This window comes from Sceloporus undulatus, chromosome 3 (genome assembly GCF_019175285.1).
Source record: "Sceloporus undulatus isolate JIND9_A2432 ecotype Alabama chromosome 3, SceUnd_v1.1, whole genome shotgun sequence".
NCBI classification, from domain to species: domain Eukaryota; kingdom Metazoa; phylum Chordata; class Lepidosauria; order Squamata; family Phrynosomatidae; genus Sceloporus; species Sceloporus undulatus.
Genome location: NC_056524.1, coordinates 44,439,064 through 44,455,485, shown reverse-complemented (window position 1 = coordinate 44,455,485; position 16,422 = coordinate 44,439,064). Strand labels below are relative to the sequence as shown.

The following is a 16,422-nucleotide window of genomic DNA, read 5'->3' as shown; positions in this document are numbered from 1 at the left end:
ACTCCAGTAGCTGGCGTTTTGCCCCATGTCCGATCATTCAAATATCCTCCCCAGAGTGCAAAGCTACCCCTCTGCTTCTTTCCAGTCCCAATCCAAAAAAATGTCTTTTCTTTTTACACAGTTTTGCAAATTTTGGGTGGGGAGGAGACAGGAAAGTACCCCATTGATAGAATGGTTCTCAATTTTCAGTGGTGTCTCAGGCTGTCTACAAGTCACTTTATGCCAGTTATCTATACTCATCTATGCTGCTTTTCTATTCTTGATGCTCTCCTAAGGCCTATCCACCTCTTCCTTTTCTGTATACAACCTGTCTCCCTTAATGAACATAAAAGTTGTATTAACATCTCTATCAACCTCACTATATCCCTCTTTTTGGTTACCACACAATCTCTGTTGATTCTTTGCTTCACTTCATGAGATGGACATGCATCTTGACACTATTCTGTCCTAGCTTCTGTTTGCCATCTTCTTTTTCCTATGCCATCAGCACATCATAAACCTGTGTTTCTCCTCTAGAAATGCTTTCCACAATGCATGGGGGGGGGGAATCCTCCATTTTCCATATACCTTCCTTTAATCCATTATGTTCTGCCAATATGGGTCCAAAACAGAAATAATCTAGTTTGAGACTGCTTTAAGTGCCCTGGCTCAATGCTAGGGAATTCTGGGAACTGTAGTTTTGTGAGACATTTAGCCTTCTCTGTCAGATAAATTGCAATAAACTACAATGCCCAGGATTCACTAGCATTGAGCCGGGGCAGTTAAAGCAGGCTCAAATTGGATTATTTATGCAATGTGTTTTGGACCACAGTTGAAGAGGCAGAATAGGGGCGGGGAGGGGAGGTCCGTCTTCAATCTTTATGACACACATTGTTTATGACTTCTTAATTTGATCTTCTCTTTTCCATCTCTTATTTTGATCCCAACAATTTGCCCTCTGCACTCTTTTGAAACAGCTTCCATTAAAATCATTTGTAGTAACCTTACTGCCAAATTTTATTGCATTCACCATTTACTTTTAGAAGTTTAAATTGTTAATATATAGCTTGATGGCACTGTAGTCACTTTAATAACGTGTCTTTGTGATCCTTATTGACATTGGCTGTATGTTGTCGCACAAGAATGAGAACTTGATTTGTAATTTAGCAGCAACCTAGAGACGACCTAGACGACAAGAAATGTTCAAGATTTCAAAAGTGGCTGCTCACAGATGCATACAGAAACATATCTAATATATGATACCAGGTCTATGAATTTTATAAAAGTTCCATTCTTATTTTCACAGTACTTCAAAATGTTACACATCGGACAAAGTCTAAAATCCCAGAGAAGTCTCCTTTGGCAGGACCAATATTAGGTGACTGTACATTATTCCAGATAGATAGTCTCTTCAGTCCTTATCTCTTGGAGTTTTCTGTTTCCTTTGAATGGACGGCTTTTAATCGTACTTGCTACTACTGTACCTGACCATAGACAGTCATGAAAAGGTGTATTTTAAAGACAGATCTGTCAATAAATGTTACAGTAAATGAAATTTTTCTGGGAAATATTGTAAATTGATAATGGTGATGGTGATGATAGTCATAGTCACTGTGATGATAGTTCTAAGAAGAAGAAAGTGAGAACAGATTTTTAATTTGCAATTTTGACATCTCCAGCAAGTACAGTGTATCTGCAGGCTGGTGATCTGCATCTGCCCACAGATCACCATGAATCACCACACTCCATATTATTCAATGGTGCCCACAGATCACCATGTCCCATATTCTTCTATGGTGACATGTGCATGCAGACTTTAGAAATAATGCTGTGATAAACACAGATTTTCCCAGGTTTACGAGTTAGCAGTATTTCTACTTCTATCTCTTTTGGGCAGTCTCTCATCTCCACTAATGATTTGCATTAATAAGAGCTTGGAAATGTTATAATTAAGCTAAGCTGGGGGGAAAGTTGTTACTTGGTTTTGGTACATAAAAAGTAACATGTTACTGTTTAGCAACACCTTAAGACTATGTTACTTTTATATTATTTTTTAAAAATATTTTCCAATAAAATACAGTAAAATGGTCAACAAACCCCCAGAATTACCCAGCTCCACCTAAAATATTAAAAATAATGAGTAACAATACATGTAGCTCTAAATATTGATGCTGTTATTATAACATTTAATGTAAGGATGCTGCAACTTATTTCTTGGGAGGAGTAATGAATAATACCTTTACCTTTTGTGAACTACATCCAAGCTCTGATATTTTTTTGTTTGATTTGTATCACACTTTTCTCTGAAATGGTATTCAAAGGGGCTTTTATATTTATCTATTGAATATTTTAATCTATAATTTAAGATATACATTTATAAATTAATTTAAATTAAAGTTAAATCAAAAAATAGACCTTTGAATAAATTACTCTTTTATTTTGGGTGTAGTGCACCTCATTGTTCCAGATTTCAATGGAACTCAACAGAAGCTGTCATCACCTTTCACGCTGGATGTACCTGAAAGACCACAGAAGATATCAAGTAAGCAAAAAACATGGCAATATTGTAGGGAATTAAGTTTCTAATGAGGCAAGTGGCTCAGTCATGTCCATCTTCTGATGCACTATGTGTTATGCACTGTCATGAGTTTGTCAGTAGCTATAATTTGATAACAGGTTGGCTATGGATCTTATCACACTACCATTCAGTTTTCTCATTAGCTATCTGAGATTAAGGTGTCATGCCTTTATTAGGAAGCAGGGAAGCACTGCAGAGAAGGCTCTTACAGTAAATCCTGTTTCTCCTGCCAAGCCAAATGATTACCTCCACATGAGAAAGGAGGTTTGTCTTCCATTGGGAGGCATGGGTGGGCACAGGGAAGGCTCTTTAGATCCCATTTCTCCTGCCAAACCAAATGATTACTTCCTCCTGAGTAAGGAGGCTTGCCTTCCATTGGGAATGGAGGGTGGGGGTGCAGGGAAGCCTCTTTAAATCCCCTTCCCTGTGAATTACCCCCAAATGACCTATTGCACATACTTTAGTAACAGGTTAAATGTGCAACTGACAATTATTCACTGGATTTCTCCATTTCTGAAAAGGCACAGGATAGGCCCAGCTGGCATCTGAGCTATATATGGGTTGCATTTGTCCCATCACTGGTGAATACAATAACACCCGTTTTGAAAATTAAATACTCTTCTATCCCATCAGGGATAAGGCACTTTAAAGCCAATGTGCTAATCTCCTATGTTGTACTCAGGTGCCCAAGACTCTAGGGTTAGCCCTCAACCCAAGGATTCCTATTGGTTCTAAGAGGGAAAGAGTCATAAAACTAAATTATTTTCAAAATAGGAGCACACAGAAGAGCTAGACATGTTGAAGAGCAGCATGTATTTATTAATTTCTTTTCTCCTTCAAAACAGTTCGACAACATATAAAAAGCCATTTAATTGAGGGTTTAAAAAACAATTTGTATAGCAAACCGTCTGAAATTTTTGTTTGTCTGGTGTCTCTCAACTCCATTTGTTAATGTTTGCCTTCTGAACAATTAAAAAGTAGTGTAGAATTTCTGCCATTATTACCTTACGTTGTGTCAAGGTCCAATTTTATGAAACTTGCTTATGACTTAGATTTATTATCTTTGTCAATCTATTGGTGCGCATCTGGTCTTGATCACCAGACCTGAGATGATTTGCCAGATAGGGTAACCCCTTTGCAGTAATCATGCCAACAGTTGTATTCACTACTAGATAACCATTTATTCAAGAGTTGAATCCAATGTAGGTTCTGCTCACTGCTACAGTCTCCTGAGCACCTCACAAACTTGCTCCAAAAATTGAAGAATCTTTTCATTGTTAAACCCTACTTTTTCCTTTATATAGTGAAGAATGAAACACAAGAATGGCCTGCAGAATCCAAAACACCAGAAGTGCAAGAAATCTCTCCACAATCTCAGCCTGGTGAGTATTTCTAGATGATGCCTTGACAAACCAGAATGTTGCTTAGGTTACTCATACAGTTTGATCGAATACGAAAATTACATTGATTAGGTGAAATATATTGGGGCAAATGTATCTCTATATTATAATATTCCTTCAATATATATTCAAAGCAGATTTTTAATTTGAAAATCCATATTTGAGTACATTAGGCCAGTTGATATCTATGTTCTATGATTGTTCATCATTAACATTACTTGCACTCCCATATTTATACCTGTATGTTTTTATATTATATACAAGTATGATAGACTAGGTTTCGTGAGGCTGATGTCCCTAGAATTTCATTTAAAAGAAGTACAAGCAATAATCACTATTGTCTTTATCACTGTCCCATTGTATCATTTTGCAACAAGCTGTTTCTGACATATCAATATCCATTGTTGATTTCATAGTACTATTTGTACTAGTTTGAGATGGATTGTTGCCATACATCCATGCCATATAGCATTGTCATCAATGTATCTCATTCCCTAAACACATTTTTGCTATCACAAATAATAAGATTAATATCATGGCTGAAATCAAAGTGTTGTAAATTCTCAAGCTCAGTATAATGTAACATCACGATAGTGCAGCCCACCACACCTGGCTATAATTCCATGCAAACCTACTTGGAGAAAACAAATATATCAAGCTGAAACAGGTATACATAAGATTACACTGTTAATTATTTCAATGTATGTAAAGGGCAGACTGTAAAGCAGCAAGTGTGTCTTGAAGCATTTTGTCCATAAATTTTTCAATAAATTCAACAAATTTCAACATATTCAAATTGAGCATTGCAATATAAGAAGAAACAGGACACATTTTTCACAATGCTGTATTAATAAGATGTCTGCAATTCCATGTAGTTTGCACCTAACTTTTGCACCTCCTCCAAAAAAACCTATTTAATTAATTTGAATATACATATTATAATTGTTTTATTGTGCATATTGTAACTGATTTACTTTGGAGCTTTGAGCCTGAAGAGGTCCCACAAAATTTGTTTTCTCCAGAAAATGAAAACTGTATAATCACTGTATTTTGAAACTGATCGACCACTTTGAGCACTTGTTACCAAAACAGAAATCCCATTTATTTTACAGTGGACCCTTGTGAATAACAAAATCCGTGTATGCTCAAGTCCCATTTAAATACAATGGCATAGCAAAATGGTGTCCTTTATATAAAATGGAAAAATCAAGGTTTGATACTTGAAATTTATACTTTTTTTGAATATTTTCAAGCCATGGATTCTGGAATCCATGTATAAAAAATCCATGTGTAAGGAGGACCAACAGTATAATCAGATTTTTAAAATGAATCAGTCATAACATTTAGCCTCAGTCTAGTGACATTCTAAGTCTAATGATATGTGGTTTTTGTTTTGTTTTGTTTTGTTTTTGCTAATGACATTTTGTAAATTTAGATGGTAATGATGTTGGGAGTCCTTTTTAAAGCAGAAATTTTTTACCATTTCCTTTTGGCATCATAAATATACTATTCCATTATTTGATCCCTTCAGTACTCCATTTTCACCATCTCAAGGGATTTTCTACTTTTCTCTTTATAGCTTGTTTAATAGCCTGTATTTCTTAACACTTGCTGATATTTCCTTGTACTTCCTCTGTAGAATTATTCAAACAACCAGCAAATTGTTCTCCTGCATAAATCCCAACTACTTAGTGGAATTTTTTCATTTAACTTCACAGACAGCAGGACTGTCTATTGTGACCTACACCCTTGGCTATATTTAAGCATAAATCACGTTAGTGCAAGATAAGGTAAATTGAATCTAGCTTTAGCTTCAGCTAGGGCCTTTGAAATCAATGGGATGTATTAGCCAATATTAAGATAAATCTCATTCATTTCTGTGGTTCAATGGCTGGCACTAAAATAGGATTTAGTTTTGTGTTTTCTGAACATGTTCATAAGTTTAGTATCAAAGGGTTATGATATCTAATTTATTTCACTAAATACAAAGAAAAAATAATAATCTTTTACCTAAATTAGAACTTGTCTATGCTGGCCAAACCCCCAGACTCACGTAGACAAGTGTCTGAACACAGGGTGAGTCTGAGGGTTTTGGCCAGTGTAGACATGCTCTACAGTGTAGACAAGTTAGAATCATAGAATCATAGAATAATAGAGTTGGAAGAGACTGCAAGGGCCATCCAGTCCAACCTCCTGCCATGCAGGAAATCCAAATCAAAGCATCCCCGACTGATGGCCATCCAGCCTCTGTTTAAAGACCTCCAAGGAGGGAGATTCCACTACACTCCGAGGGAGTGTGTTCCACTGTCGAACAGCCCTTATTGTCAGGAAGTTCTTCCTAATGTTGAGGTGGAATCTCTTTTGCTGTAGCTTGCATCCATTGTTCCGGGTCCTAGTCTCTGGAACAGCAGAAAACAAGCTTGTTCCCTCCTCAATATGACATCCCTTCAAGTATTTAAACAGGACTACCATATCACCTCTTTTCTTCTCCAGTCTAAACATCCCCAACTCCCTAAGTCGTTCCTCATAGGGCATGGTTTCCAGACCCTTCACCACTTTAGCCGCTCTCCTTTGGACATGCTCCAGTTTTTCCACACCCTTTTTAAATTGTGGTGCCCAGAACTGGCACAATATTACAATATTCCAAGTTCACAGCAAATCTGCCCCTTCTGGGCTTTAATTCATTTTTTAAAACCTCCTAGTCTATTTCTGGATTTTCCCAGGGAAATTTAGAGTTTCCTGAATGTAGACAGCAGGAATCAAGCTAGATTCATGTGGTGGCAAGCTTAGCTATCTTTAAAGGGCCAATTCTGTGTGCCACTCACTCTGAAAACAAGCCCAGCCGTTGGTGGGGAAGGGAAATGTCTTTCTCCCCAGTGCTCTGAGTCCCCTACCTTCCTAGGCAAGTACCTCTCTGGCAGAGCCTTGCTGTTGACATGTCGCTTGCCTGGCATCAGAATGGGGTGCCCAGACATGTGATCAACGGGGGGGGGGGTCATTCTATGCTTTCTACATTAATCATATGGTTGGGTATCCCATTCTGATTTCACCAGAAGGGATGTCACCAGCAAGGCTCTTTTGCCAAGGAGCTGCTTTTGTAGCCGTTGAGACAGCAGGGACAGCAGCCACAAGGAGGACAGGATACCAGTGTTGATGTGTGGTCAGCCTAGTAGATGTTCTGTACAGCAAGGTGGCTTTGCCTTGCTGTCATGCTGGTCCATGTGACACTCATATAGTGTATCTGGGACAGCTATGGAGCAGAATACTCAGATCTGCAGCTAGATTTGGGGAAGTGGCTGGTATAGACACACTTTTATATATACTATAATATTCTATATTGGTACATAATTTTTAAAAAAAATCTTACAGCTATGACTGGACTGGATTGGGAAAGCAGCAAACCTACAGCTCCAAGTGTCTTGGAAGAATCTGAGAGCTCACCAGGTAACACGTATTCTCTTATGCATGTGTTTTAAGCTAGTGCTGTTGCCTTGACCAGCAACCAGCACATAGTTAACGTACAATATAATACAATTGTTGGTATTATTGTTAGACCACTTGGTTTCTTTGGTGTAGAACAGTTTCTGCACAGAAAGAAGGGTCAACCTTGTTATAGGCCTACTTGTGAAGGAACATGGAATTGGCAAAAATATGAGCAATATTGGACAACAGCATTTTATTACACTGTGACCGAAGAATTACTGCTATATAAATAGAACTGGAAGCTTAAAGTACTGGTAAACAAAGGATCATAACTCTGCCCTGAAAGAGAACTAGAATCTTTAAAACTTTGCAAAAAGTCCTGCAGACCTTATGCATGTATAAAGTAATTTTAAAGTACTTTTGAACTATACAGGCTGGTAGTGCAAAATTGTTCCCATTTTGTTTAATGGGACTTATCTCAATTAAATGTGCATAAGATTACCTCAATTACTTTTCTGTGCCTTTTTTGGTGTTTCTTTAGTTGTAGGAGACCTGAAAAATATGCTTGTTGCAAGAGACTTAATATATCATTCTGTATTGTTAATCAAAATATTTCTGTTTGCTACAGCAAAATACATCATAGCTGTGGGAGTAGTGAGAGTAGAAGACAAAATGTTGCCTTTTGAATTTTTGCCCTCATCATTCTTTCATGTAGTATTCATTGTATGTTATATAAATAAGAAATGTCAACTTCTTTTTTTAGCACACACTGAGAGTGAACTGGAATCTTCAGAAGATAGCATAACCTCTATGGCTGAATTGCCACTTGACATACTGGGTAAATACTTTGCTTATGGTACTTCCATTGCAGACTTGAGACTATTGGATACTGCTGCTGATATGTGAGGCAGTGGGCTGCATGCACAGTGTTTAAGGGCATCAGTTCTTTTGTGTTCTTGATCAGATAATTGTCATATAACAGATAAGTAAGTTGTCGTTCAGCTTCTGCTAACCTAGCAGTTCAAAAGCATGCAAATGCAAGTAGGTGGGAAGGTAAGACAGCTGGCCACATGATCACTTTTCAGCTTAGTAATGGAGATGAGCACCGCTCCCCATGGTCAGACATGACTTGACAACCTTGTCAACAGGGAATGCCTTTACCTTATAAGTTGTCATTATAGTGCAGGAAAATCTGTAAATATTAATATATGACCTTCTACATAAGCATCAACACAATATATATAAGGCTGTAAAACATCCTTCTCACTAACTGGTTTGCAAATAGCATTTGAAACAAATAATGTAAGTTAGAGTAGAATTTTTTTTATTGAATTAATGGGCAGTTAGGAATCTTGTGAAGATATTGTCTCTGAGAATTTTAATTTGAAATAGCAATTAATGTATAGAGAGGAAAATGTTGAATGTTGAATGTAAAAGAAAATTCTTATATACATTCTTACATACTTATTTGGCCTAAATGTATTTGTTAGTTCCAACTATAGCATATCTCATTGACTCAGTAAAAATTTCGTATATTCCGTTAATTCAATTGGTCTATTGTAATTGGGATAATCAATTGCATTTATTTGCCTGCATTAACACAGTGGGATAAACCAATATTTGTGTTACATAGAGTAGAGCTATTGAAATGAATGGGTATTGTAGCACAACAGTAACTTTGGTCCAGCTGATTTCAATCTCCATTAGATAGGGCTAGTGTTGGATTTGGTACAATAAAATAGCCCAATATAATGCGGAAATGTGTTATATGCATAACCTTGGCATTATAAATCCTGTTTACAGTGTTCAGCTCATTGTTTCTGACATTCTGCCACAAAAATTATGTTGTGATCTACCAGTCATACCTCTATCCTTAGGTTTGTTTGTTTTTAACTTACTATGTACATGATCAATAAGAGCAGGAATCAGCACTATTATTATCTAAATCTAAATACTAAATGTAGAAACAACTAATGTGGCTGTGGTTAATAAACCTGAGTGCTATAATTTTTTTTTGTCTTAATAAGTGTCACTAGCAATTTAAATAATAAGACATTACACTAAGCATAAACAGAAAAGTACAAGGATTTTGAGCAAAATGTGTGTTTCTTTTTTACTACTGGCGATGGAAAGAAAGTGTAATCCAAGAAAATAAACTGCCTCTTAAAAATGAATTGGGAAAAATTCAAAACAGACTGGATAACTTAAGTTGATTGTTTCTTCAGTTTCCATGCATAGGTTTGGCCTTGTAACACTGCAAAATAAATAAATAAATAAAAATGCAAATGTTTTACTAAAAATGTCTTTTTATGTAAGCTATTTCACAAAATCATTTAAATTCATTTGTTAGATTTAATTTTTCTTATGAATAAAATATAATATTATAAAGACTTTCTCCTTTTGTTACTGATGCAATAGTTTTAAATAAAGCCAGTTAAAAGGATGTTGTGAACCTAAAATGCATCAGAAATCTAAAAAGACACACTACTTTACAGATAAATAAAGAAAATAGTATATTTAAAAGATGTTTGTGTCAGTTTAAGTCCCAAAGCTAATGAAAATGTGCAGCAACAACAACAATAATGCAGTGGTCCCTTTCCTTACGTGAGGGATCTGTTCTGGATCCTCCTGAATAAGGGAAATTCTGCAGATACTCAAGCCCCATTAAAGATAATGGGGCTCATGCCCATGGTGGCATGTGGCACCCATGCCATGGGCGTGCACGATTACTTTTTCTGGTGTGCAGCACTGATTCTTCTGCTGCAGCTTCCAGCATATGCTGGAAACCGCATAAGCCATACCCATGTATAATGCGGGCGCACTATAATAATAACAACTATAACTACAACAAAAACTACAACCATATTTAATGGGGGTTAAGCACCTTTGAAAGTTCCACATTATCCAATAATACCTAACTTGATTCCTAGATTCTTGGATAGAAGCAGAATCATTGATGGTCCAAAAGTAGTCAGTAGTACCTGGTAGATTATGAAATTACAGAATAAAAATGACAACTACAAATAATGTATTTCCGTCCCACACCTATTTTACTATCCTGTTAATGCATAATATTGCCACTCTGAGAACCTTTGTGGTTGAAGAGCAGGGTATAAACCATTCCTCAACTCTGTTGCTTGCCTCTGCTTTATATAATTAGAGTAGACCATGCATAATGACACTCTACGATTGTTATTGTTGTAAAGGACGAAAGTCTGAATGTCTGCAGCAAATGGGTGAACAGAAATAGATATAAGAAACAATATAAGATGGCTCAAAAAAAAAAAAGAGGACATTATGTTGTATGCTAGAAAGAGACAACTGTAAATGAAACAAGTAAATCCATGATGGCCATACTAAATATCTCACAAAACTCACAAAAGTATCAAAAGTTCACTATTAATGTTGCAGAATTAAAGGTTCTCAGTATAAACCAACACAGAAAAGTTTGAACTTTATGGTTCATTATATACAGAAAAAAACTGCAGCAATGATATAATGGTTGCATCTACAGTGTGGAATTAATGCAGTTTGACACCATTTTAACTGCCATGATTCAATGGTATGGAATTCTGGAGTCTGTAGTTTTGTGAGATATTTAGTCTTCTCTGTCAGAGAGCTCTGGTGCCACAACAAACTACAAATTCCAGAATGCAGTTAAAACAGTGCCATACTGCATTAATTCCGCAATGTGGAAGTAGCCAAAAATTACATATTATGCAATCACCATATAACTTTGAGGTCTTTATTTTTCAAAGAAAAAGAAAAATTGGCCTAAATCATTTTTAAAGTAAAATATTATGTCTTTAAAAACTACTCTCATCATCTTTCTTAATATGATTATCAGCAAGAGTCAATGTGCAGCAAATTAAAATGCAATGAAGCTTGGATCATTCATACCCACAGCAACTTTCCTACTTGCTGCATATTTATTCAAGCTTAGTTGCTTCCCAGTCATCTGGATCAAGTGAGGAAGCAGACATCCAAAAATACTGGAACACAGAGATTGTGGGCATTACATAAAATAACTAAATTGAGTAATTTGTTCAGAATTTGGAATATTCTTATGCTGGATGTTTCATGTTTTATTTTTTCCAACCTTTAGCTCCATACAAGTTTCCAGAATTTCCTAAAGCAAAAACATCTCCTACCTACCCAGTGCCCACTGAAACTTTAGGTAATGCTGATTTTCTTTTCTTTTTTTAAAATTCATTTAATTTCATTTTTTAATTTTTAAACTTCTTGAAAATGAAATGTATTCTTAGCATGGTAATGATGGCATTAAAGCCATATTGTGGTAGTAGTACTACACTTTTGGTTTTTCATATGATTTAAGAAAATGGATGGTTCAGCCAACTAATATCTTTCAAATATCTTTCTGTTGTTTGCACAATTGTTTCCCAGAAAGGCCACTATATCAATGGGCCTTATAAATAAGACATCTTGCAAGATGAATTTTTATCCAATGACCTTCATAAAGACCTGGTAATTTCTTTTACTGTAGCTTCAAGTGAAATACAGTCAATTCTTTCAGAACCCCAAACACCTGCTCCAAAAAGCACATGGACAAAGCAAGGTAATTATTTTCCCCCATAAGCTGCATTTGAATAATGCAATATGGTGATAATGCAGGTTGGTACTTGTGACAGATAACATTTCACATTGAAAATCTGATTCTTTCAAGTGTTTATGCATGTAAATATTATCCCTATATATGATGTGGAAAGGTTCCCTCCCATCCTCATTAGCACGTTCTTTTGAACAGCCAAACACTTTATGATAAAGATCGGGAGAGTGTGGCCTGTGGGCTACATGAAGTCTCCAAGCTGCCCTCCTTCCTGAATTCTCGATTGTTGTATTTTTCAAACTATAAATGCCCTACACTCTCTAGACTGGTTGACTTCACAACTTCAGATGACTTTCTGGTTTCAAAAAGTGTAAAACAGCATATGGAGCAAAAACTTGTCTCTGTGTTCTCTAGAGGATATAGTGGAAATTTTGAGTTTGGTATATTTCTTTAAATAATATTTTCCCCAAAGATAAGGAAACACTGACGGATGCTGTCTTCTTAGATTCAGTAAAAGACAGTGGAATCCTTGGCAGCAGCCATTCCCTGCTTTATGCAAAGGAGTGACATCAGCAGTAATCATGACTTCTTCAGACTTTTTTTCCTGTACTGTCTGGTATGAATAGCTAACATTGCATCTCAGAAGCAAAGAATAAGTGTATAGGACACGTTGGGGAAGATATTATTACCTCTGTGTGCAGTGGCATCCCTGGGATTGTTGTCACCGGGAGGTCAGCAGGGGGCAGACTGCCATGGCCTCTGAAGGGCTGTTTGGGGTCTAGCATGGCTGCAGCCATGTCAAACCCCAAATGGAAGGCACTGCCCCCCCCCCCCCCAACAGCAGCTGCAATTCAAGAGAGTAATGCTACGGTTTCTGGAGTGCTGTTTGGGCTCCAGTATGGCTCTAGGCAAGCGAGAAAGGGATGGAACACCTTTCTTGCTTGCCCAGCCACCCCAACAGTCCCACTGGGTATACTGCCCCACTGGATGTACATCCCCCTGGGGTTTCCCTTGGTGTAATCCACATCCCCCCAGTGATCCCACTGTCTCTGTGTTGAAAAGAAGTAGAAATGTACTTGCTGTAGCTATTGCTATACATTTGTGCAGTATTTTATTTTGCATTTGTACCTACAACATTCAGATGCAGGCTAATTTTTTTAAAGGATCTTACATCCTCTTGTCAAAACGTGTTAAGCTCCCTTTTCTTTCTTTATGAAACACATATTAAGTCATCTGTTTCAGGGCACAAGGGGAACACACGTAATTTACAGTTCTAATACAGTTCTAATACTGCACATTTTCTGATTTCCTATAGTTCTGTTGTCTGGACTTGGTGACCAACAAGTCTTCTTTCCTTTTCATTTCTTTTTTTAAAATGGTTAACATTCCATCCAGTTTACCTATGATGATTTCAGCTTGTTTAGCTGTTTCCTTCTGGTTTTATAAAAAGACATTGTTTTTGTACAACCATCCTAAGCTTGGTGATTTCAAACTAAGATGTAAGCAGGGCTGATCTTGCTATGTCATAAGACAAATGCAAATTTTTCAGTGAAATAATAATTTTAAAAGTCTTGTTCAGGTGCGGAAGCTTGCTAATCAACTAAATGATTTTTTTCATAAAAATTATTCATTAAATGTTACAAATTATATCTGTTATACCATTCAAGCAAGTTACACAATCTAAATAAAGATTCAACATGAATACAAGAACAGGGTATTTTGTGACTTTTCCCCATATTTTCCTCTATAGATCCTCTCCTTCCCTCTCCTATGAACTTAACATCAATTTACCATTTCTAAATCTTCTCTCCCTCCATACCTTCTCTTATCTTTATCCCACCTTTCTTGATCTTTCTTCTACCCTCTTCACTAACATTCTTTGTCTTTCATTTCATCTTCTCTTCTTCCCCACTCATACTTTCCATATAAATTACTTAAACCTTCAACCACAACTCCTATCATCCTAACTTCCTACTCAACTATTGACAGTTTTTCCCCTTCTTATCTACCTGGATTTTCATCATATTCTTTCTTATATAACTTGCTTTTATATCATCTTATTAGCATAACAACTTTGCTATTGTATCTTCAAAATATGTCTCTTTCTGAATCTTCCAATATCTAGAGCATTGACTATTCTCAACTCTAGACACTCCATTATTATGGTAATCAACTAAATGAATGCTGACATTAAATCAGAAAGTGGTTAGGTTATGAGGAAAAACAATAGAAATAGGAAAAAATCAAAGGTCATTAAAACAAATGTATGACAAAAAAAAGTAGAAAAACTGATGTACAGACACATAAGTAAACAGGCAAATGTTTCTGCGTGACAGGATAGTACTTTGTAGGAGCACCAACTGGAAATGTAATTCTGCACATAGGGCCAGTATGAGACTCTGAAAGAGTGTGTTGACATCATTTATGTGATGCCTAAATCCACATTGTTGTTCTGAGGACCTCTTGGGCAAAGTAATAGTAATGTACCCAAGTTACATCACAGAGTTTCAGAACACATGCACCAAGGTTTCTTTTGGCTCCAAAGGAAATACAGACATAAAGCCAGACAATGACCACAATGATAATTATAGCTTGTTTCCAGTGGTTCATTATCTTCAATTCAATATGTTGAAGTTTATCATTGCACATTGTTTTAAATGGTATATCCTGAATAAAACACCAAAATATTCAAGAGATTTATTTATTTATTTATTTACATGTAGGAAACATTTGTACTTTGATACAGAGGAGTGTGTTCCAAATTATTCCACTTTCATAGAACCCTCTCCAAATCTGCTTGAGGTTGATGGACACTATAACATCTGCCATGAAGTACTTCTGTGTTACAATAGACTCTGGTGTCCTTGCAGGACATTGGTAGGGCTCCTGGTGACTGTTAGTACCTGTATTGACACTATTCTGCACGACATGAGCATTTGCCACTTTTATTGTTCTCATGAAGGAACGCCTGATAATATTTAAAAGAATCCCAGAATTTGCTAAAATACTCCAGGTTTACAAGACTGAAACCTAATTATGAGGATTATTGCACTGCTGAAAAATGCATTTTACGGCTGCCAAATTGAAGCTTCAGTTCAGCAGTGATAAGACGTATTTTTCAGCTGTGTGATAATCCCCTATATATCATTATGGAAATGTATTAATTTCAACTTTTCCCAGGGAATAGTTTAAAGGTACACAAATGCACATTATGTAGCAAACTTGCTAATCTGGATGTGAATTGTGAGTTAACTCTATTGTTATTCAAGCAGACTTCCTAGTTTACCTTTCATCTCCCTTAAAAAGGAGAGGTGGAAGGTACAATGGTAGGTACATGGTGGGCTGTAGGGAGGAGAGAGATTCAGTCTACTAGCAGTGGCCATTACACTATTGATTATAATTTGGTGTCTTCATGGTAGGCTGCCTGTGAACTCTATATACACTACCTTGAGCTCTTTAGTGAAAAAGTGGGGAATAATGAAATTAATAATTTGTCAAGATCCATTTATATGAGTAACTGTGAAAACCCCTGCTTAGAATTAATTTCAGAATTCTGAACAGGCAGCCAAATTGCTTAAATATCATTTATTTCTCAAGACACCATTTTTTTAAAAAACCCACAGATTCAGTACAAGCATAGTAGGGATCACCACATACAGAAATATTGTGGGGACTGTTAGTTGGCATACAATTAAGTTTATCGCATGGGGGGAAAAACCGCCATTTCTGGAAACAGTTTCAAAAGCATTCCCAGAATGGCGCCCCCTTGAACACATTGGGAACCCGATAATGCCTGGCGGCGACAGTGGCATTCTGCCGTGCGGTAAACTAGCGTTCTGGGACCCATCAAGTTCCCATCACGCTCCGTGTGCACCCGCGCTCGTGCTCGTTAGAACGCATCGGGGAACGTTTTTCCCCCCATGCGATAAACCTCTATATCTCATTCAAGGGGATCCTGGCAACCTAGAAACGATTTTACAATTCTTAGCCTTAAATGCTAGAGTATTGCCAGAAACACTCTGTGGAGTAGGTAGTGGCTGGTTTTTTACACTTGCAGCTCTGTCCTTGCATAACTAGAAGTTGTTTCTTCATTTTTTCCCTCTGACTTCAAGCACACAAAGGCCTTTTTAGAATATATTTTCCCATATAAATGTTAGTTGTTTGTTCCATTAATATACCACTTCCCTGCACTGTCCTCAGCATGAACCTTTTCTTAGTTTGAAGATACAAAGAGTTGCTTTGTTATACTCTAATTCTGAGGAGTGGTTTTTCAACCCAGGGTTTAGACATGTGACTTGTTTGTGTTCTGCTTTAGGTGTTAATTGTAATAAGGCCACCCAACTGACTGGAAAAACATCTGCATAAAATCAAAAATAGGACTAACTTTTCACTGGAAAGTATGTTAACGTATTAGAAGCAGCTTAATTTGTTTTAGAAATAATCAATCATTGGACAATACTGTTGAAATCCAGCAA

General features: G+C 36.7%; 1 protein-coding gene across 2 annotated transcripts in view; it reads left to right on the top strand.

The window, feature by feature from the left end:
- Positions 1 to 16,422, top strand: part of LOC121927096 (ABI family member 3 binding protein) — a 168,986-nt gene that overhangs the window by 68,237 nt on the left and 84,327 nt on the right. The window contains exons 8-14 of one of the 2 annotated variants that reach the window (XM_042460647.1): positions 1,286 to 1,357; positions 2,429 to 2,521; positions 3,862 to 3,939; positions 7,327 to 7,401; positions 8,144 to 8,218; positions 11,486 to 11,557; positions 11,885 to 11,956. In XM_042460647.1, the coding sequence (XP_042316581.1) occupies positions 1,286 to 1,357; positions 2,429 to 2,521; positions 3,862 to 3,939; positions 7,327 to 7,401; positions 8,144 to 8,218; positions 11,486 to 11,557; positions 11,885 to 11,956 (537 nt within the window). The remainder of the gene's footprint in view (positions 1 to 1,285; positions 1,358 to 2,428; positions 2,522 to 3,861; positions 3,940 to 7,326; positions 7,402 to 8,143; positions 8,219 to 11,485; positions 11,558 to 11,884; positions 11,957 to 16,422) is intronic. The other variant, XM_042460648.1, reaches the window with a different exon arrangement.